General features: G+C 47.9%; 2 protein-coding genes across 2 annotated transcripts in view; both read right to left on the reverse strand.

The window, feature by feature from the left end:
- Nucleotides 1-7,996, reverse strand: part of LOC144493794 (regulating synaptic membrane exocytosis protein 1-like) — a 259,737-nt gene extending 251,741 nt beyond the window's left edge. Inside the window, exon 1 of the mRNA XM_078213289.1 lies at nucleotides 7,942-7,996. The gene's annotated coding sequence lies outside the window, so the exon portion shown is untranslated. The remainder of the gene's footprint in view (nucleotides 1-7,941) is intronic.
- LOC144494018 (regulating synaptic membrane exocytosis protein 1-like) overlaps nucleotides 1-24,108 on the reverse strand; it is a gene marked incomplete at its 3' end in the record, with an annotated part of 567,179 nt that overhangs the window by 16,906 nt on the left and 526,165 nt on the right. Inside the window, exons 19-20 of the mRNA XM_078213592.1 lie at nucleotides 11,668-11,780; nucleotides 9,313-9,395 (exon numbers count right to left, since the gene is read on the reverse strand). Of these exons, the coding sequence (XP_078069718.1) occupies nucleotides 9,313-9,395; nucleotides 11,668-11,780 (196 nt within the window). The remainder of the gene's footprint in view (nucleotides 1-9,312; nucleotides 9,396-11,667; nucleotides 11,781-24,108) is intronic.

Raw genomic sequence — 24,108 nt, forward strand, 5'->3', positions numbered from 1 at the left:
TAAAACTAGAGGGCATAGGTTTAAGGTGAGAGGGGAGAGGTACAAAAGTGTCCAGAGGGGCAATTTTTTCACACAGTGGTGAGTGTCTGGACCAAGCTGCCAGAGGTAGTAGTGGAGGCGGGTACAATTTTGTCTTTTAAAAAGCACTTAGATAGCTACGTGGATACGATGGGTATAGAGGGACATGGGCCAAATGCGGGCAACTGGGATTAGCTTAGGGGTTTTAAAAAGAAAAAGGGTGGCACGGACTGGTTGTGCCGAAGGGCATGTTCCCATGCTGCAAACCTCTCTGACTCTATGACACAACCTTCCGATCTGGAGTCAGATGCGTTACCATCTCACCACAAGCGTCCACCCCTCGCTCAAAGCGGCCCCGCCCGCTCCTCGTTCAAAGCGGAAAGCAGCAGCCCACCCCTCGCGGAAACCAGCAGCCCACCCTTCGCGGAAAGCAGCAGCCCACCCCTCGCGGAAAGCAGCAGCCCACCCCTCGCGGAAACCAGCAGCCCACCCCTCGCGGAAAGCAGCAGCCCACCCCTCGCGGAAACCAGCAGCCCACCCTTCGCGGAAAGCAGCAGCCCACCCCTCGCGGAAAGCAGCAGCCCACCCTTCGCGGAAAGCAGCAGCCCACCCCCCGCGGAAACCAGCAGCCCACCCTTCGCGGAAAGCAGCAGCCCACCCCTCGCGGAAACCAGCAGCCCACCCCTCGCGGAAACCAGCAGCCCACTCCTCGCGGAAAGCAACACGCACTACTTGTTGGAAGCAAAAACACACTCCTTATTGGAAGCAAACACGCACTCCTCATTGAAAGCAACTGCGCACTCCTCGTGGAAAACAACAGTGCACTTCTCGTTGAAAGCTACAGCACACTCCCCATTGAAAGCTGCAACACACTCTTCATTGAAAGCAACAACGCAATCCTTGTTGAAAGCAGTAGAACATAGAACATAGAACATAGATAGAACATAGAACATTACAGCGCAGAACAGGCCCTTCGGCCCACGATGTTGCACCGACCAGTTAAAAAAAAACTGTGACCCTCCAACCTAAACCAATTTCTTTTCGTCCATGAACCTATCTACGGATCTCTTAAACGCCCCCAAACTAGGCGCATTTACTACTGATGCTGGCAGGGCATTCCAATCCCTCACCACCCTCTGGGTAAAGAACCTACCCCTGACATCGGTTCTATAACTACCCCCCCTCAATTTAAAGCCATGCCCCCTCGTGCTGGATTTCTCCATCAGAGGAAAAAGGCTATCACTATCCACCCTATCTAAACCTCTAATCATCTTATATGTTTCAATAAGATCCCCTCTTAGCCGCCGCCTTTCCAGCGAAAACAATCCCAAATCCCTCAGCCTCTCCTCATAGGATCTCCCCTCCATACCAGGCAACATCCTGGTAAACCTCCTCTGCACCCTCTCCAAAGCCTCCACATCCTTCCTGTAATGTGGGGACCAGAACTGCACACAGTACTCCAAGTGCGGCCGCACCAGAGTTGTGTACAGTTGCAACATAACGCTACGACTCCTAAATTCAATCCCCCTACCAATAAACGCCAAGACACCATATGCCTTCTTAACAACCTTATCTACTTGATTCCCAACTTTCAGGGATCTATGCACACATACACCTAGATCCCTCTGCTCCTCCACACTATTCAAAGTCCTCCCGTTAGCCCTATACTCAACACATCTGTTATTCCTACCAAAGTGAATTACCTCACACTTCTCCGCATTAAACTCCATCCGCCACCTCTCGGCCCAACTTTGCAACCTGTCTAAGTCTTCCTGCAAACTACGACACCCTTCCTCACTGTCTACCACACCACCGACTTTGGTGTCATCAGCAAATTTGCTAATCCACCCAACTATACCCTCATCCAGATCATTAATAAATATTACAAACAGCAGTGGCCCCAAAACAGATCCCTGAGGTACACCACTTGTAACCGCACTCCATGATGAATATTTACTATCAACCACCACCCTCTGTTTCCTATCCGCTAGCCAATTCCTGATCCAATTTCCTAGATCACCCCCAATCCCATACATCTGCATTTTCTGCAGAAGCCTACCATGGTGAACCTTATCAAACGCCTTACTAAAATCCATATATACCACGTCCACTGCCTTGCCCCCATCCACCTCCTTGGTCACTTTCTCAAAAAACTCAATAAGGTTAGTAAGGCACGACCTACCTGCCACAAAACCATGCTGACTATCACCTATCAATTCATTACTCTCCAAATAACTATAAATCCTATCCCTTATAATTTTTTCCAACATCTTGCCGACAACAGAAGTGAGACTCACCGGTCTATAATTCCCGGGGAAGTCTCTGTTCCCCTTCTTAAACAATGGGACAACATTCGCTAACCTCCAATCTTCTGGTACTATACCAGAGGCCAACGACGACCTGAAGATCAGAGCCAGAGGCTCTGCAATCACTTCTCTTGCCTCCCAGAGAATCCTTGGATAAATCCCATCCGGACCAGGGGATTTATCTATTTTCAGACCCTCCAGAATATCCTGCACATCCTCCTTATCAACTGTAATACTGTCTATTCTACTCCCTTGCAACCCAGTGTCCTCCTCAGCTATATTCATGTCCCCTTGCGTGAACACCGAAGAGAAATATTGGTTCAATGCTTCACCAATCTCCTCCGGTTCCACACATAACTTCCCTCTGCCATCTATAATTGGCCCTAAACTTGCCCTAACCAACATAGAACAGTACAGCACAGAACAGGCCCTTCGGCCCACGATGTTGTGCCGAGCTTTATCTGAAACCAAGATCAAGCTATCCCACTCCCTATCATCCTGGTGTGCTCCATGTGCCTATCCAATAACCGCTTAAATGTTTCTAAAGTGTCTGACTCCACTATCACTGCAGGCAGTCCATTCCACACCCCAACCACTCTCTGCGTAAAGAACCTACCTCTGATATCCGTCCTGTATCTCCCACCACGAACCCTATAGTTATGCCCCCTTGTAATAGCTCCATCCACCCGAGGAAATAGTCTTTGAACGTTCACTCTATCTATCCCCTTCATCATTTTATGCACCTCTATTAAGTCTCCCCTCAGCCTCCTCCGCTCCAGAGAGAACAGCCCTAGCTCCCTCAACCTTTCCTCATATGACCTACCCTCCAAACCAGGCAGCATCCTGGTAAATCTCCTCTGCACTCCTTCCAGCGCTTCCACATCCTTCCTATAGTGAGGTGACCAGAACTGCACACAGTAACGCAATCCTTGTTGAAAGCAACAACGTATTCATTGAGTAAGGGGTTTACAGCATGGAAGCAAACTCTTTGGCACAACCTGTTCATGCCGCCCCTTTTTTTTAACCCCTAAGCTAGTCCCAATTGCCCGCGTTTGGCCCATATCCCTCTATACCCATCGTACCCATGTAACTGTCTAAACGCTTTTTAAAAGACAAAATTATACCCACCTCTTACTCCAGTCACTCACTACCCTCTGTGAAAAAATTGCCCCTCTGGACCCTTTTGTACCTCTCCCCTCTCACCATAAACCTATGCCCTCTAGTTTTAGACTCCCCTACCTTTGGGAAAAGATATTGACTATCTAGCTGATCTATGCCTCTCATTATTTTATAGACCTCTATAAGATCATCCCTCAGCCTCCTACGCTCCAGAGAAAAAAGTCCCAGTCTATCCTGCCTCTCCTTATAACTCAATCCATCAAGTCCTGGTAGCATCCTAGTCAATCTTTTCTGCACTCTTTCTAGTTTAATAATATCCTTTCTATAATAGGGTGACCAGAACTGTACACAGTATTCCAAGTGTGGCCTTACCCCAATCTCTTGTACAAGACGTCCCAACTCCTGTGTTCAATGAAACCAAGCATGCTGAATGCCTTCTTCACCACTCTGTCCACCTGTAACTCCACTTTCAGGGAGCTATAAACGTGTACCCCGAGATCTCTTTGGTCTGTAACTCTCCCCAACGCCCTACCATTAACTGAGTAAGTCCTGCCCTGGTTCGATCGACCAACATCTGCAGGAAAGGATGTCCCGAGGCATGGTACATTGGGGAAACTATGCAGACGCTGCAACAACGGATGAATGAACACCGCTCGATAATCATAGAATCATCATAGAATCATAGAAACCCTACAGTGCAGAAGGAGGCCATTCGGCCCATCGAGTCTGCACCGACCACAATCCCACCCAGGCCCTACCCCCACATATTTACCCGCTAATCCCTCTAACCTACACATCCCAGGACGCTAAGGGGCAATTTTTAACCTGGCCAATCAACCTAACCCGCACATCTTTGGACTGTGGGAGGAAACCGGAGCACCAGGAGGAAACCCACGCAGACACGAGGAGAATGTGCAAACTCCACACAGACAGTGACCCGAGCCGGGAATCGAACCCGGGACCCTGGAGCTGTGAAGCAGCAGTGCTAACCACTGTGCTACCGTGCCGCCCAGGCACGGTAATCACCAGGCAAGACTGTTCTCTTCCTGTTGGGGAGCACTTCAGCGGTCACGGGCATTCGACCTCTGATATTCGGGTAAGCGTTCTCCAAGGCGGCCTTCGCGACACACGACGGCGCAGAGTCGCTGAGCAGAAACTGATAGCCAAGTTCCGCACACACGAGGACGGCCTCAACCGGGATATTGGGTTCATGTCCCACTATTTGTAACCCCCACAGTTGCCTGGACCTGCAGAGTTTCACTGGCAGAGTTTCACTGGCTGTCTTGTCTGGAGACAATACACATCTTTTTAGCTTGTCTTGATGCTCTCTCCACTCACATTGTTTTGTTTCTTAAAGACTTGATTAGTTGCAAGTATTCGCATTCCAACCATTATTCATGTAAATTGAGTTTGTGTCTTTATAAGCCCTGTTTGTGAACAGAATTCCCACTCACCTGAAGAAGGGGCTTGGAGCTCCGAAAGCTTGTGTGGCTTTTGCTACCAAATAAACCTGTTGGACTTTAACCTGGTGTTGGTAAACTTCTTACTGACCAATGAAACCAAGCATGTCGAATGCCTTCTTCACCACTCTGTCCACCTGTGACTCCACATTCAAGGAGCTATAAACCTTTCCCCCCCAGATCTCTTTGTTCTGTAACTCTCCCCAACGCCCTACCATTAACTGAGTAAATCCTGCCCTAGTTCGATCTACCAAATTGCATCACCTCGCACTGCTTGTTGAAAGCAACAATGCACTCCTTTTTAAAAGCAACAACACACTCCTTCATAGAATCATAGAATACCTCCAGTGCAGAAGGAGGCAGCTCGGCCCATTGAGACTGCACTGACTGCAATCCCACCCAGGACCTATTCCCATAGCCCCCCATATTTACCTTGCTAATCCCCCGACACTAGAATTGATTTAACATGGCCAATTAACCTAATCTGCATGTGTTTGGACTCCTTGTTAAAAGTAACAATGCACTCCTTGTTAAACACATCAACGAGCGTCCTTGACAAATGCAACAACTCGCACCACTTGTTAAACCCAACGTACTCTGCATTGAAAGCAACAAGGCACTCCTCATTGAAAGCAACAATGCACTCATTGTGTAAAGCAACAATGTACTCCTTGTTAAAAGCAATACCACACTTCTTGTTAAAAGCAACAACGCACGCCTTGTCAACGCTCTCCTCGGGTGGCACAGTGGCACTTCTGTCTCACAGCGCCAGGCACCTGGGTTCGATTCCCGGCTTGGGCCACTGTCTGTGTGGTGTTTGTACATTCTCCCCGTGTCTGCATGGGTTTCCTCCAGGTGCTCTGGTTTCCTCCCACAATCCAAAGATGTGCGGGTTAGGTGGATTGGCCATGCTAAATTGCCCCTTAGTGTCAGGGGACTAGCTAGGGTAAATGCATGGGGTTATGGGGATACGGCCTGGATGGGATTGTGGTCGATGCAGACTCAATAGGCTGAATGGCCTTCTTCTTCACTGTATGATTCAATGATTCTAAAAGCAACAATGCACTCAAAGAATGAACAAAGAAAATTACAGCACAAGAACAGGCTCTTCGGCCCTCCAAGCCTGCACTGACCATGCTGCCCAACTTAACTAAAACCCCCTAACCTTCCGGGGACCATTTCACTCTATTCCCATCCTATTCATGTACTTATCAACACGCCCCTTAAAAGTCACTACCGTATCTGCTTCCACAGCTCCCCCGGCAACGTGTTCCAGGCACCCAGTACTCTCTGTGTAAAACATCTGCCTCGTACATCTCCTTTAAACCTTGCCCCTCGCACCTTAAACCTATGCCCCCTCGTAATTGACTCTTCCACCCTGGGAAAAAGCTTCTGACTATCCACTCTGTCCATGCCTCTCATAATCTTGTAGACTTCTATCAGGTCTCCCCTCAACCTCTGTCGCTCCAGTGAGAACAAACCAAGTTTCTCCAACCTCTCCTCATAGCTAATGCCCTCCATACCAGGCAACATCCTGGTAAATCTTTTCTGTACCCTCTCCAAAGCCTCCACATCCTTCTGGTAGTGTGGCGACCAGAATTGAACATTATATTCCAAGTGCGGCCTAACTAAGGTAGGCCGCACTTGGTTTACACGCCTTGTAAAAGCAACAACACATTTCTTGTTAAACACATCAATGCGTGTCCTTGGTAAACGCAACAACTCACACCACTTAAGCCCAATGGCACACTCCTCTTGTTAACGCAACAGCACTCCCATTGTTAACACAACACACCTCGTTAAATGCACTTATCATAGAATCATAGATATCATAGAAACCCTACAGTGCAGAAGGAGGCCATTCGGCCCATCGAGTCTGCACCGACCACAATCCCACCCAGGCCCTACCCCCACATATTTTACCCACTAATCCCTCTAACCTACGCATCCCAGGACTCTAAGGGGCAATTTTTTTTACCTGGCCAATCAACCTAACCCGCACATCTTTGGACTGTGGGAGGAAACCGGAGCACCCGGAGGAAACCCACGTAGACACGAGGAGAATGTGCAAACTCCACACAGACAGTGACCCGAGCCGGGAATCGAACCCGGGACCCTGGAGCTGTGAAGCAGCAGTGCTAACCACTGTGCTACCGTGTCGCCCTGGTCAATGCAACAACACACTCTCCTTGTTCACATAACAACGCACTCCTCTTGTTAAATGCAACAATGCACTTCCTGTTAAACGCAACAGCGCACTCCTTTTTAAATGCAACAGCGCACTCCTTGTTAAACGCAACAACGCACTCCTTGTTAAACGCGACAACGCACTCCTTGTTAAACGCAACAACGCACTCCTTGTTAAACGCAACAACGCACTCCTTGTTAAACGCAACAACACACTCCTTGTTAAACGCAACAACGCACTCCTTGTTAAACGCAACAACACACTCCTTGTTAAACGCAACAACACACAGTTTCTTGAATGTGACAACGCACTCCGTACTCAACATGGGACTTCATGGTTTGATTTATAAGAAGAGGCTGGATAGACTGGACTTATTTCTCTGGAGCGTAGGAGGCTTAGGGGTGATCTTATAGAGGTCTATAAAATAATCAGGGGTATAGATAAGGTAGTCATCATTTTCCCCAAAGGGAGAGGAGTATAAGGTTAGAGGGTGTAAGTTTAAGGTGAGAGGGGAGAGATACAAAAGGGTCCAGAAGGGCAATGTTTCACACAGAGGCTGGAGAGTGTCTGGAACAAGCTGCCAGAGGTAGTAGTAGAGGCGGGTACAATTTTGTCTTTAAAAAGCACTCAGACAGTTACATGGGTAAGATTGGTATAGACGGATATGGGCCAAACGCGGGCAATTGGAGCTCGCTTAATGGTAAAAACTGGGCGGCATGAACAAGTTGGGCCAAAGGGCCTGTTTCCATGCTGTAAACCTCTATGACTCTATGATGTGCCCATTGTTAATGCAACCGCGCACTCTTTGTTAAACACAATAACGTGCTCCTTGTTAAAACACCGTCCTCACCTTAATAAAACAATGCTTTTCTTCTTAATCAGAACATTGTTAACACCACAATGTACTCCTTGATAAATACAACAATGTGCTCCCCTTGTTAATGCAATTATACACTCCTAGTTAAATGCAACGATGCACTCCTTGATAAAAGCAACGCACTCCTATTAAAAACAACAGTGTATTCCTTGTAAAAAGCAACAACACACTGCTCCACTTGTTAATACAACAATGCTCTCCTTGTTACAAAAAAAAGCTGTGCAGGAAGTTTTTAAAAACATGTGATGATGAGATATGGAAGTCACTGGCTAGGCCAGCATTGGTTTTGCATTTCTACTCACGCCTGTGAATGTGGTAGTGAACGATGGATGTCTTTCAGACTATGAATTAATTTTCTAAGGTACATGCAGAAAAAATGGGTCCACCTGTGGAAAAGACCAAAATGAAGGCCCTATATATAAAGCTGTCATCAATAAATCAATGACAAAAGGGAAGTACAGAGGTCCAGAGGGACCTTGGGTGCATGTCCAAAGATCGCTGAAGGCAGCAGGACAGGTAGACAAGATGGTTAAAAAGACAAATGAACAGTTGCTTTTATTAGCCAAAGCATAGAATATAAGAGCAGGGTGGTTATGATGGAGCTGTATAAAATGTTCATTAGGCCACAGCTAGAGTACTATACACAGGTCTGGTCACCACACTATAGGAAGCATGGAATTGCACTTGAGAGGGTACAGAGGAGATTCACTAGGATGTTGTCTGGGCTGGAGTGCTTTAGCTACAAATAGAGGCTGGGTTTGTTTTCTGTAGAGCTGGAGGGCTGAGGGGGACCTGATCGAGGTGTACAAAATTATGAGGGACATAGAAAGGGTGGATAGGAAGAAATGGTTCTTCTTAGTCGAGGGGTCAATAACCAGGGGGCAGAGATTTAAGCAAAGGGGCAGGTGATTTAGAGGGGATTTGAGGAAATCCTTTCTCACCCAGATGGTGGTGAGAATCTGGAACTCACTGCCTGAAACGGTGGTACAGGCAGGAACCTTCACAACATTTAAGAAGCATTTAGATGATCACTTGAAACACCATAGCATACAAGGCTACAGGTAAAGTGCTGGAAAATTGGATTAGAATAGATAGGTGTTTGATGGCTGGTGCAGATACAATGAGCTGAAGGGCCTCTTTCTGTGCTGCAAAACTCTTGTCACTAAAACCAGGAGAAACGTATTTACCCAGGGAGTGGTTAAAGCTTGAACTTGGTTGGAGTGTTGAGGTGAATATTATATTTGCAGTTAAGGGGAACTTAGGAAATGAAATGGCGGGGAAAGGATTCAAAGCAGATGTTGATAGGAGGAGGATCATGTGCTGCATGTTTGATGTCATTCTTACCTTTGTATATTGCTCACATTCTTGTTCCATAGGGTGCATTTTTCCCTTCATCTGTTTTGTTCGCTCTTCTACCACTCGGTTTCCTGTAGAAACAAGATGTTTTTGACTGTTCAAAGAAATTGTTGCATAGAATAAAATTAAAGCTGTCTTAAAAATACATTTTTTTGTTATTTGATTGCAGAATTATAGAAACTTACAACACAAGAGGGGCTATCATAGAATCATAGAAACCCTACAGTGTAGAAAGAGGCCATTCGGCCCATCGGGTGTAGACCGACCACAATCCCACCCAGGCCCTACCCCCATATCCCTACATATTTACCCGCTAATCCCTCTAACCTATGCATCTCAAGACACTAAGGGGCAATTTTAGCATGGCCAATCAACCTAACCCGCACATCTTTGGACTGTGGGAGGAAACCGGAGCACCCGGAGGAAACCCACGCAGACACGAGGAGAACCATTCATATCTCAATGAACAAGAGGTCATTTTCAGTCCCACATCTCCACTTTTTGTTCAGAAGCCTGCAAGTTCCTCAAAAACCTGCCCAGCTCACTTCAAAATTATTTCTGAAATTAGCTTCCATCATCTTTTCAGGCCAAGCAATCACGGATAAGGTGAGATTGAGATTTAAGATTGAGATAAGGAGAAATTTATTCACTCAAAAGGTTAGAAATCTTTGGAATTCTCTTCTCAAGAGGGTTGTCGATGCTCCATCACTGAATATATTTATGACTGGGATAGTCAGATTTTTGATCTCTCAGAGAATGAAGAAATATGGGGCGTGGGCAGGCAATTGGAATGGGGGTCAAGAATCAGCCACCATCTTACTAAATGGTAGAGTATGTTCGATGGGTGTATGGTCTACTCCTGCTCCTATTTCTTATGTTCTTACCTTCTTACTCACCAGTGACCTTTGGAGATTTGCTATTCATGCTTGAACACTTTTTTCCGCAAACTTGCAGGTCAGTTTGTGCGTTAGTGACACCATGTGCAAGCTTTTCCAGCTCCACCCACTGCTATGATTGGCTGCTCCTGCTGAAAGCCAATGGAATTTTAGCTGTCCTGCAGTGGGCGGGTCCTGCCACAGCAGAGGCGGAAAATCCCAGCTCTCATCTTGTAAGCTCACCATTCATTCCAAGAGGATTCAATCCATTATTATCCTGCAATCATGGTCAATTATTGCATTTTGCCATATCACACAAGTATAGCCTAGTCATCACTAAGGTTCATTTCTAATCCATTGTGGTAAGGCACGGCACGGTGGCACAGTGCACTTCTGCCTCACTGCGCCAGGGACCCGGGTCCGATTCCTGGCTTGGGTCACAGTCTGTGTGGAGTTTACACATTCTCCCGTGTCTGCATGAGTTTTCTCCGGGTGCTCCGGTTTCAAAGAACAAAGAAAATTACAGCACAGGAACAGGCCCTTCAGCCCTTCAAGCCTGTACTGACCATGCTGCCCAGCTGAACTAAAACCCTCTACTCTTCCAGGGACCATATCCCTCTATTCCCATCCTATACATCTATTTGTCAAGACGCTCCTTAAAAGTCACTGTCGTATCTGCTTCCACTACCTCCCCCAGCAGCAAGGTCCAGGCAGCGAGTTTCCTCCCACAGTCCAAAGATGTGTGGGTTATGTGGATTGGCCTTGCTAAATTGCCCCTTAGTGTCAGGGGGACTAACTAGGGTAAATGAATGGGGTTTTGGCAATCGGGCCTGGGTGGGATTGTGATCGATGCAGACTCAATGGGCCGAATGGCCTCCTTCTGCACTGTAGGGTTCTATGACACAAGCAGTCAAATATAGTTTCAAAGTTCCAATATGAAATACTTAGACAATTAACAGACAAGTCAAAACATTTCAGAATATGGAACTAATCTCTTTTAGAGGCACAGATATGAAAGCAGCTCATGATGGGCATAGTGGTTAGCACTGCTGCCTCATATTTCCAGGGGCTTGGGTTCAATCCCCGGCTTGGGTTCCTGTCTGTGTGGAGTTTGTATGTTCTCGAGGTGTCTGTGTGAGTTTCCCCTGGGTGTTCTGATACCTCCCACACTCCAAAGATGGGAGGGTTAGGTGCATTGGCCATGATAAATTGCCCCTTAGTGTCCCCGGGGTGCGTAGGTAAGAGGGATTAGTAAACATGTGGAGTTACGGGGATAGGGCCTGGGTGGGATTGTTGTCGGTGCAGACTCGATAGACCGAATAGCCTCTTTCTGCACTGTAGGGTTTCTATGATTTCTATGATTACCTGCCACTAATGGAATAGAAATGTTCTTTCCTGATGGCGTTCAAGGCAAGCTTCATTACCAGATTGCAGCAATACAGGTGTTAGGCAATGATACAGTTATTACCTTGTTCCACGCAGTAGCTTTTAACTGGGACCTGCGGGAGCTGTCTGACCCTCCGAGCAGAGAGTGGTACTCCTGTTGTTGATGACTGAACTGGGCTTCCTTGTTGGTGCACTCTGTAAAAATAGAACACAAGTTACTGAACACTGTAATGACTTTAATGAGGCCCATGATATGGACCTCTTAGAATAAGAGCTCCTTGATTAAGGCAGGGATGGCTTGTCCAATCAGGGAGCCCTGCCTGGGCGGCATGGTAGCACAGTGGGCGGCACGGTAGCACAGTGGTTAGCACTGTGGCTTCACAGCTCCAGGGATCTGGGTTCGATTCCTGGCTTGGGTCACTGTCTGTGTGGAGTTTGCACATTCTCCCTGCGTCTGCGTGGGTTTCCTCCGGGTGCTCCGGTTTCCTCCCACAGTCCAAAGATGTGCAGGTTAGGTTGATTGGCCATGCTAAAATTGCCCCTTAGTGTCCTGAGATGCGTCGGTTAGAGGGATTAGCGGGTAAATGTGTAGGGATATGGGGGTAGGGCCTGGGTGGGATTGTGGTCAGTGCAGACTCGATGGGCCAAATGGCCTCTTTCTGCACTGTCGGGTTTCTATGATTCTATGAAATAGAATATCCATAGAATCCCTACAGTGCAGAAAGAGGCCATTCGGCCCATCGAGTCTGCACCGACCACAATCCCACCCAGGCCCTATTCTTGTAATCCCACATATTTACCCTGCTAATCCCTCTGATACTAGGGTCAATTTAGCATGGCCAATCAACATAACCCACACATCTTTGGATATAATGTGGAGTAAACACAGTAAGAAGTCTCATAACACCAAGTTAAAGTCCAACAGATTTATTTGGTAGCAAAAGCCACCAGCTTTCAGAGCGCTGCTCCTTCGTCAGGTAAGTGGGAGTTCTGTTCACAAACAGTTCTGTTCACAAGCAGAACTCCCACTTACCTGACAAAGGGGCAGCGCTCCGAAAGCTAGTGGCTTTTGCTACCAAATAAACCTGTTGGACTTTAACCTGGTGTTGTTAAACTTCTTACGTGTTTACCCCAGTCCAACGCCGGCATCTCCACATTATAATGTGGAGTGTAAGGGTTACTGGCACTCCACATTATGACACCTCCATCCCTCCATCTACAAGCCTGCCCAAACCAAAAACGCTCCCATCAATTCTTCCTCAACATCCAACAAGCTTGTTCACTCACTGGGCTATGTCTAGCTCCTCCTTTGAAAACAATTCTCTCTCAGCAAAGCTGTAGAATGTGACTCAAATTGCCACAACTGCTGACTGACCCGATTCTACAATGAGATCATTTGAGAGGTTTTCCTGGAATGCACAATCTGTTTGACACTCTTTCCTGGCACAACCAGGAGTCTATCCATCAGAAATCCTTAATTTAATGATTTCTTGCAAATCTTTTGACAAATTCCCCTTGGGAATTGTCAGGTATTGTTACAGAACATAGCAAACCCCTCCATTGCCCTGCAGACCTGCCCCTATCCAGCCACAAATCTCTCCCCATCCCCCCACAAACACACCCCCCACTGACCCATCCCCCTGCAGACCCCTCCCCCATCCTAAAACAAAGAACAAAGAACAATACAGCACAGGAACAGGCCCTTCGGCCCTCCAAGCCCACGCCGCTCCCTGGTCCAAACTAGACTATTCTTTTGTATCCCTCCATTCCCACTCCGTTCATGTGGCTACCTAGATAAGTCTTAAACGTTCCCAGTGTGTCCGCCTCCACCACCTTTCCCGGCAGCGCATTCCAGGCCCCCACCACCCTCTGTGTAAAATACGTCCTTCTGATATCCGTGTTAAACCTCCCCCCCACCCCGTCACCTTGAACCTATGACCCCTCGTGAACGTCACCACCGACCTGGGAAAAAGCTTCCCACCGTTCCACATTGTTCTACAGGAGCAGGCTGAGAGTAAGGGAGTGTGTTCCTGCATTTGATTGATTTATTTATTTTTCAGTTAAATTTGTGTTAAAAATCGGAGGTTTTTTTTCCAAAACAGGAAGTAGGCCCAGGAGAAGCCTGGGAAGGTTTTTGGAGGGTTTAAAAGCAGGCCGCACTTTTGAGCGGGCAGCGTCGGGAGCGGGCAGTGGAGTGAGTGGGAAGCAAAGTGAGAGCTGACGGGCTTTGGCTCATTGGGCTTCAGCGTAAACAGGAAGAGGTGGGGTAGGTTTAGACAGCTTTTCCAGTGTCATTGGAAGAAAGGGGGAATTATGATTGTGAGGCCAGTTTGTTGTTCTCAGTGTCGAATGTGGGAGGTCCTGGAGTCAGCTAGCCTCCCGGATGTACATATCTGCACCAGGTGCGTCGAGCTGCAGCTCTTAGGGGAACTGGAACTGCAGCTCAGTGACCTTCGTCTGGTTAGGGAGAATGAGGAGGTGATAGATAGGAGTTACAGGCAGGTGGTCACACCGGGGCCACGGGAGACAGACAAGTGGGTCATGGTTAAGAAAGGGAAGGGGAAAGGTCAGGTACTAGAGCGTACCCCAGTGGCTGTGCCCCTTAACAATAACTACTCCTGTTTAAGTACTGTTGGGGGGAGCAGCCTGCCTGGGGGAAGCAACAGTGGCCGTGCCTCCGGCGCAGAGTCCGGTCCGGCAGCTCAGAAGGGTAGGGGAAGGGAGGATGAGCAAACTGACCACAGCACCAAGGTACAGGGAGCCGTTCAAGTGGGGGGGAGAAACAAAAAATGTCGTAGAAATTGGGGATAGTACACTTTTGGATGCTGTTGGGGGGGGGGGGACTTAGCAGGGGTAAGCCATGGTGTACAGGTCACTGGCTCAGAGTCTGTCCTTGTGGCTCAGAAGGGAAGGGGGGAGAGGTGTAGAGGATTAGTCATTGGAGACTCCATAGTTAAAGGGACGGATAGGAGATTCTGTGGGAACGAGAGAGACTCGCGGTTGGTGTGTTGCCTCCCAGGAGCCAGAGTCCATGATGTCTCAGATCGTGTTTTCGAAATCCTTAAGAGGGAGGGGGACCAGCCCCAAGTTGTGGTTCACATCGGCACTCAAGACATAGGTAGGAAAAGGGATGGGGATGTAAGGCAGAAATTCAGGGAGTTAGGGTGGAAGCTTAGGGCTTGAACAAACAAAGTTGTTATCTCTGGTTTGTTACCCGTGCCACGTGATAGTGAGGACAGGAATAGGGAGAGAGAGCAGCTGAACACGTGGTTACAGGGATGGTGCAGGAGGGAGGGATTCAGATACCTGGACAATTGGGGCTCTTTCTGGGGTAAGTGGGACCTCTACAAACAGGATGGTCTGCACTTGAACCGGAGGGGTACCAATATCTTAGGGGGGAAATTTGCTAATGCTCTTCGGGAGGGTTTAAACTAATTCAGCAGGGGGGTGGGTACCTGAATTGTAGCTCCGGTGTACAGGAGGTTGAGAGTAGTGAGGTCATGGATGAGGTTTCAGGGTCGCAGGAGTGTACTGGCAGGCAGGAAGGCGGTTTGAAGTGTGTATACTTCAACGCCAGGAGCATCCGGAATAAGGTGGGTGAGCTTGCAGCATGGGTTGGTACCTGGGATTTCGATGTTGTGGCCATCTCGGAGACATGGATAGAGCAGGGACAGGAATGGTTGTTGCAGGTTCCAGGGTTTAGATGTTTCAGTAAGTGCAGGGAAGGTGGTAAAAGAGGGGGAGGTGTGGCATTGTTAGTCAAGGACAGTATTATGGTGGCAGAAAGGACATTTGATGAGGACTCGTCTACTGAGGTAGTTTGGGCTGAGGTTAGAAACAGGAAAGGAGAGGTCACCCTGTTGGGAGTTTTTTATCGACCTCTGAAAAGTTCCAGAGATGTAGAGGAAAAGATTGCAAAGATGATTCTGGATAGGAGCGAAAGTAACAGGGTAGTTGTACTGGGGGACTTTAACTTTACAAATATTGACTGGAAAAGCTATAGTTCGAGTACTTTAGAGGGGTCAGTTTTTGTCCAATGTGTGCAGGAAGGCTTCCTGACGCAGTATGTAGATAGACCAACAAGAGGCGAGGCCACATTGGATTTGGTACTGGGTAATGAACCAGGCCAGGTGTTAGATTTGGAGGTAAGTGAGCACTTTGGTGATAGTGACCACAATTCGATTACATTTACCTGAGCAATGGAAAAGGATAGGTATATACCAAAGGGCAAGAGTTATAGCTGGGGGAAAGGAAATTATGATGCGATTAGGCGAGATTTAGCTGGCATAGGTTGGGGAAGGAAACTGCAGGGGATGGGCACAATTGTAATGTGGAACTTGTTCAAGGAACAGCTACTACGCGTCCTTGATAAATATGTACCTGTCAGGCAGGGAGGAAGCAGACGTGTGAGGGAACCGTGGTTTACTAAGGAGGTTGAATTCCCAAAGGTTCACATATGTGCCAGGTGCGTGGAACTGCAGCTCTTGAGGGACCGTGTTAGGGAACTGGAGCTGCAGATCGCTGACCTTAGTCTAGTCAGGGAAAATGGGAGAAAAATTGACAGCAGTTATGGGCAACTAGTTATACCGGGGCATCGGGAGGAAGACACGTGGGTCACGGTTAGGAGGAGTAAAGGGCAGAAGGGTAAAGTACAAGGGAGGTCTCCAGTGACGGTCTCTCAAAATAGGAAGGGCTTGGTGACAGGTGTGAGAGGGGAGGGGAGTGGACAGTTAGAAGAAGGGTCACCTGTGGTTGTCCCACTCCAAAACAGGTATATTGTTTTGGATAGTGTGGAGGAGTGTGCCTCTCCAGGGGTAAGACACAGTGACCAGGTCACTGGCACACAGTCAGGCTCTGTGGCCCGGAAAGGGAAGAGAGGGGTTAGGAGAGCGATAGTGGTGGGGGATGCATCAGTTAGAGGCACAGACAGGCGATTCTGTGGGGGCGAACGGGACTCCAGGATGGTAGTCTGCCTACCTGGTGCTGGGGTCACGGATGTCTCCGAGCGGATAGGGGGCATATTAAAAGGGGAAGATAAAGAAACGGATGTCATTATACACATTGGTGGAAATGACGTAGATAGGAAGAGAAGGGGGGTCCTAAGAGAGCAATTTAGGGAGTTGGGAAATAGGTTAAAAAGTAGGGTCACTAGGGTGGCCATCTCTGGGCTGTTCCCAATGCCTCGTGCCAGTGAGGCTAAGAATAGGGAGTTGGTTCAAATGAATGCCTGGCTAAAGGACTGGTCCAGGAGGGAGGGCTTTATTTTCATAGACCAATGGGAGGTTTTCAGGAGAGGATGGCACCTGTACAAGAGGGAGGGGTCACAACTAAGTTGGAAGGGCACAAATATCCTGGCTGGGAGCTTTGCTAGTGCAGTTCGGGGGGGTTTAAACTAGTATGGCAGGGGGGTGGGGATCAAACTATTAGGTCTATAAGTGTGGTGGCTGGGGACGAGCTTGGGGCTGGGACAAGGCTGGCAAAGAAGAAGAGCACTCTGGGGGAGGACGACCTCACTGAGCCTGGGGGTCTGGAGTGCTTATACTTCAATGCAAGGAGCGTAGCAGGTAAAACAGACGAACTTGGGGGCTTAATGCGCACGAGGAATTTGGATGTGGTTGCGGTGACAGAGACTTGGTTGAAAGGGGGCAGGACTGGCAACTGAATATTCCAGGGTACAAGTGTTTTAGGCGAGACAGAGGAGGGGCCAAAAGAGGTGGGGGAGTAGCGGTATTGGTTGGAGAGCATATTACAGCGGTGCAGAGGGAGGACAATTCGGAGGAGTCGTGTAGCGAGTCACTCTGGGTGGAGCTTAGAAACAGGAAAGGCGCAGTCACTATGTTGGGGGTGTACTACAGGCCCCCCAACAGCCCAAGGGAAGTGGAAGAACAGATATGTCAGGAGATACTGGATAGGTGCAGGAAATATAGGGTTGTTGTAGTGGGAGACTTCAATTTCCCTGGTATAGACTGGAAATCGCTGAGGGCAGGGACTCTGGATGGGGAGGAATTTGTAAAATGTGTACAGGAGGGTTCGTTGGAACAATATGTGGACAGCCCGACTAGAGAGGGGGCTATACTGGACCTGGTACTGGGGAATGAGCCCGGTCAGGTCTTCAAAGTTTTGTTTGGGGAACATGTGGCAAATAGTGACCACAATTCTGTTAGCTTTAGGATAGTGATGGAAAAGGATGAGTGGTGTCCCAAGGGTAAGGTGTTGGATTGGGGGAAGGCTAACTTTATTGGGATCAGGCAGAAATTGGCAGCTCTTGATTGGGAGAGGTTGTTTGAGGGTAAATCCACATCTGGTATGTGGCAGTCTTTTAAGGAACGGTTGTTAGGGCTACAGGACAAGCATGTGCCTGTAAAAAAGAAGGATAGGAAGGGTAGGATTAGAGAACCGTGGATAACCAGGGAAATTGAGGGACTGGTCAAAAGGAAAAGAGAGGCGTATGTTAGGTCCAAGCAGCTAAAAACGGAGGGAGCTCTGGAGGAGTACAATGAAAGTAGGAAAATACTCAAACGGGGAATTAGAAGAGCAAAAAGGGGTCACGAAATGTTCTTGGCAGACAGGATTAAGGAGAATCCCAAGGCATTTTATTCATACGTTAGGAACAAAAGGGTTGTTAGGGAAAAAATTGGACCTCTCAGGGACAAAAGTGGGGACTTATGCTTGGAGCCCAAAGAAGTAGGGGAGATCCTAAATGAATACTTTGCGTCGGTATTCACAAAGGAGAGGGATGTGTTGACTGGGAGTGTCTCGGAGGGGAGTGTTGAACCGTTGGAGAAAATCTCCATTACAAAGGAGGAAGTGTTAGGTTTGTTAGAGAATATAAAGACTGACAAATCCCCAGGGCCTGATGGAATCTATCCAAGGCTGCTCAGGGAGACGAGAGGTGAAATCGTTGGGCCTCTGACGCAAATCTTTGTCTCGTCACTGGACACAGGTGAGGTCCCAGAGGATTGGAGGATAGCCAATGTGGTCCCGTTATTTAAGAAGGGTAGGAAGGATAACCCAGGTAATTATAGGCCGGTGAGCTTGACGTCCGTGGTGGGGAAGTTGTTGGAGAAGGTTCTTAGAGATAGGATGTATGCGCATTTAGAAAGGAATAAACTCATTAACGATAGTCAGCATGGTTTTGTGAGAGGGAGGTCATGCCTCACTAACCTGGTGGTGTTTTTTGAAGAAGTGACCAAAATGGTTGACGAAGGAAGGGCCGTGGATGTTGTCTATATGGACTTTAGTAAAGCGTTTGACAAAGTCCCTCATGGTAGGCTAGTGAAAAAGGTTGGATCTCATGGGATAAAGGGGGAGGTGGCTAGATGGGTGGAGAACTGGCTTGGTCATAGAAGACAGAGGGTGGTAGTGGAAGGGTCTTTTTCCGGCTGGAGGCCTGTGACTAGTGGTGTACCGCAGGGCTCTGTATTGGGACCTCTGATGTTTGTGATTTATATAAATGATCTGGAAGAAGGAGTAACTGGGGTGATCAGTAAGTTTGCGGACGACACAAAACTGGCAGGACTTGCAGATAGTGAGGAACATTGTCAGAGGCTACAGAAGGATATAGATAGGCTGAAAATTTGGGCAAGGAAATGGCAGATGGAGTTCAATCCTGATAAATGCGAAGTGATGCATTTTGGTGGGAATAATGTAGGGAGGAGCTACACGATAAATGGAAGAACCATAAAGGGTGTAGAGACGCAGAGGGACCTGGGTGCGCAAGTACACAGATCTTTGAAGGTGACGTCACAGGTGGAGAAGGTGGTGAAGAAGGCATATGGCATGCTTGCCTTTATAGGACGGGGCATAGAGTATAAGAGTTGGGGTCTGATGTTGCAGATGTATAGAACGTTGATTCGGCCGCATTTGGAATACTGCGTCCAGTTCTGGTCGCCACACTACCAGAAAGACGTGGAGGCTTTGGAGAGAGTACAGAGGAGGTTTACCAGGATGTTGCCTGGTATGGAGGGGCTTGGTTATGAGGAGAGATTGGGGAAACTGGGGTTGTTCTCCTTGGAAAGACGGAGGATGAGGGGAGACTTAATAGAGGTGTATAAAATTATGAAAGGCATAGATAGGGTGAACGGTGGGAAGCTTTTCCCCGGGTCGGTGGTGACGTTCACGAGGGGTCATAGGTTCAAGGTGAAGGGGGGGAGGTTTAACACAGATATCAGAAGGACATATTTCACACAGAGGGTCGTGGGGGCCTGGAATGTGTTGCCGGGCAAGGTGGTGGAGGCGGACACACTGGGAACGTTTAAGACTTATCTAGACAGCTATATGAACGGAGTGGGAATGGAGGGATACAAAAGAGTGGTCTAGTCTGGACCAGGGAGCGGCGCGGGCTAATTGTTCCTTGTTTCTCGTTTCAAGGCTTCATTCTGTGATCATCTTGCTGGTGCCAGTACAGAGCGAGACTGCGGATAGTTGGGAACCTGTCTCGGGGGCAGGGAATTCATATGGTGTTCGTGGAAGTGGAAATGACTAGGGTTGGGAAGCATTTCCCGATCAGGGCCATTGTGATCTCCTGGACTCGTTTTGATCGCCTCAGGGGGTCGGAGAGGAATTTCCCAGATTTTTTTCCCCATATTGGCCCTGGGGTTTTTCACTCTGGGTTTTCGCCTCTCCCTGGAGATCACATGGTCTGGAATGGGGTGGTGGGGGTGAGTTAATAGGTTGTAATGAACAAAGCATCGTAGCTGTGAGGGACAGCTCGGTGGATAGGATTTTGGTATGTAGATAGGCTGGAAAATTGGGCGGGGATCCTGGATTCAGGATTCAATCCTGGACCGGGGAGCGGCGCGGGCTTGGAGGGCCGAAGGGCCTGTTCCTGTGCTGTATTGTTCTTTGTTCTTGTGAAGAGGAAGAAGGAGACTTATGTTAAGATGAGACGTGAAGGCTCAGTTAGGGCGCTTGAGAGTTACAAGTTAGCCAGGAAGGACCTAAAGAAAGAGTTAAGAAGAGCCAAGAGGGGACATGAGAAGTCTTTGGCAGGTAGGATCAAGGAAAACCCTAAAGCTTTCTATCGGTATGTCAGGAGTAAAAGAATGACTAGGGTAAGATTAGGGCCAGTCAAGGACAGTAGTGGGAAGTTGTGCGTGGAGTCTGAAGAGATAGGAGAGGCACTAAATGAATATTTTTCGTCGGTATTCACACTGGAGAGGGACAGTGTTGTCGAAGGGAGTACTGAGATGCAGGCTGTTGGACTAGCTGGGATTGAGGTTCATAGGGAGGAGGTGTTAGCACTTCTGGAAAGGGTAAAAATAGATAAGTCCCCTGGACCGGATGGGATTTATCCTAGGATTCTCTGGGAGGCTAGAGAGGAGATTGCAGAGCCTTTGGCTTTGATCTTTGTGTCGTCATTGTCTACAGGAACAGTGCCAGAAGACTGGAGGATAGCAAATGTTGTCCCCTTGTTCAAGAAGGGGAGTAGGGACAACCCTGGTAATTATAGACCGGTGAGCCTTCCTTCTGTTGTGGGCAAAGTATTGGAAAGGATTATAAGAGATAGGATTTATAATCACCTAGAAAGGAATAATTTGATTAGGGATAGTCAGCACGGTTTTGTGAAAGGTAGGTCGTGCCTCACAAACCTTATTGTGTTCTTTGAGAAGGTGACCAAAGAGGTGGATGAGGGTAAAGCGGTTGATGTGGTGTATATGGATTTCAGCAAAGTGTTTGATGAGGTTCCCCATGGTAAGCTTTTGCAGAAAATACGGACACATGGGATTGAGGGTGATTTAGTGGTTTGGATCAGGAATTGGCTAGCTGTAAGAAACCAGGGGGTCGTGGTTGATGGGAAATATTCATCCTGGAGTTCAGTTACTAGTGGTGTACCGCAAGGATCTGTTTTGGGGCCACTGCTGTTTGTCATTTTTATTAATGACCTGGATGAGGGCGTGGAAGGATGGATTAGTAAATTTGCGGATGATACTAAAGTCGGTGGAGTTGTAGACAGTGCGGAGGGAAGTGGCAGGTTACAGAGGGACATAGATAAGCTGCAGAGCTGGGCTGAGAGGTGGCAAATGGAGTTTAATGCGGAAAAGTGTGAGGTGATTCACTTTGGAAGGAGTAACAGGAATACAGAGTACTGGGCTAATGGTCAGATACTTAGTAGTGTGGATGAACAGAGGGATCTGGGTGTCCATGTGCATAGATCCCTGAAAGTTGGCACCCAGGTTGATAGAGTTGTTAAGAAGGCGTGCGGAGTGTTAGCTTTTATTGGTAGAGGGATTGAGTTTCGGAGCCAGGAGGTCATACTGCAACTACAAAACTCTGGTGCGGCCGCATTTGGAGTATTGTGTACAGTTCTGGTCGCCGTATTATAGGAAAGATGTGGAAGTGTTGGAAAGGGTGCAGAGGAGATTTACCAGGATGTTGCCTGGTATGGTGGGAAAATCGGATGAGGGAAGGCTGAGGGGCTTGAGGTTGTTTTCGTTAGAGAGAAGAAGGTTGAGAGATGACTTAATAGAGGCATACAGGATGATCAGAGGATTAGATAGGGTGGATAGCGAGAGCCTTTTTCCTCGGATGGTGATGGCGAGCATGAGGGGACATAGCTTTAAATTGAGGAGTGAGAGATATAGGACAGATGTTAGAGGTAGAACATAGAACATAGAACATAGAACATTACAGCGCAGAACAGGCCCTTCGGCCCACGATGTTGCACCGACCAGTTAAAAAAAAAAACTGTGACCCTCCAACCTAAACCAATTTCTTTTCGTCCATGAACCTATCTACGGATCTCTTAAACGCCCCCAAACTAGGCGCATTTACTACTGATGCTGGCAGGGCATTCCAATCCCTCACCACCCTCTGGGTAAAGAACCTACCCCTGACATCGGTTCTATAACTACCCCCCCTCAATTTAAAGCCATGCCCCCTCGTGCTGGATTTCTCCATCAGAGGAAAAAGGCTATCACTATCCACCCTATCTAAACCTCTAATCATCTTATATGTTTCAATAAGATCCCCTCTTAGCCGCCGCCTTTCCAGCGAAAACAATCCCAAATCCCTCAGCCTCTCCTCATAGGATCTCCCCTCCATACCAGGCAACATCCTGGTAAACCTCCTCTGCACCCTCTCCAAAGCCTCCACATCCTTCCTGTAATGTGGGGACCAGAACTGCACACAGTACTCCAAGTGCGGCCGCACCAGAGTTGTGTACAGTTGCAACATAACGCTACGACTCCTAAATTCAATCCCCCTACCAATAAACGCCAAGACACCATATGCCTTCTTAACAACCTTATCTACTTGATTCCCAACTTTCAGGGATCTATGCACACATACACCTAGATCCCTCTGCTCCTCCACACTATTCAAAGTCCTCCCGTTAGCCCTATACTCAACACATCTGTTATTCCTACCAAAGTGAATTACCTCACACTTCTCCGCATTAAACTCCATCCGCCACCTCTCGGCCCAACTTTGCAACCTGTCTAAGTCTTCCTGCAAACTACGACACCCTTCCTCACTGTCTACCACACCACCGACTTTGGTGTCATCAGCAAATTTGCTAATCCACCCAACTATACCCTCATCCAGATCATTAATAAATATTACAAACAGCAGTGGCCCCAAAACAGATCCCTGAGGTACACCACTTGTAACCGCACTCCATGATGAATATTTACTATCAACCACCACCCTCTGTTTCCTATCCGCTAGCCAATTCCTGATCCAATTTCCTAGATCACCCCCAATCCCATACATCTGCATTTTCTGCAGAAGCCTACCATGGTGAACCTTATCAAACGCCTTACTAAAATCCATATATACCACGTCCACTGCCTTGCCCCCATCCACCTCCTTGGTCACTTTCTCAAAAAACTCAATAAGGTTAGTAAGGCACGACCTACCTGCCACAAAACCATGCTGACTATCACCTATCAATTCATTACTCTCCAAATAACTATAAATCCTATCCCTTATAATTTTTTCCAACATCTTGCCGACAACAGAAGTGAGACTCACCGGTCTATAATTCCCGGGGAAGTCTCTGTTCCCCTTCTTAAACAATGGGACAACATTCGCTAACCTCCAATCTTCTGGTACTATACCAGAGGCCAACGACGACCTGAAGATCAGAGCCAGAGGCTCTGCAATCACTTCTCTTGCCTCCCAGAGAATCCTTGGATAAATCCCATCCGGACCAGGGGATTTATCTATTTTCAGACCCTCCAGAATATCCTGCACATCCTCCTTATCAACTGTAATACTGTCTATTCTACTCCCTTGCAACCCAGTGTCCTCCTCAGCTATATTCATGTCCCCTTGCGTGAACACCGAAGAGAAATATTGGTTCAATGCTTCACCAATCTCCTCCGGTTCCACACATAACTTCCCTCTGCCATCTATAACTGGCCCTAAACTTGCCCTAACCAACCTTCTGTTCTTGACATACCTATAGAACGCCTTAGGATTCTCTTTAACCCTATCCGCCAAAGTCTTCTCATGTCCCCTTTTAGCCCTTCTAAGCTCGCTCTTCAACTCCCTCTTAGCCAATCTAAAGCTTTCTAGTGCA

The sequence above is a fragment of the Mustelus asterias genome, chromosome 5, assembly GCF_964213995.1.
Source record: "Mustelus asterias chromosome 5, sMusAst1.hap1.1, whole genome shotgun sequence".
Lineage (NCBI taxonomy): Eukaryota > Metazoa > Chordata > Chondrichthyes > Carcharhiniformes > Triakidae > Mustelus > Mustelus asterias.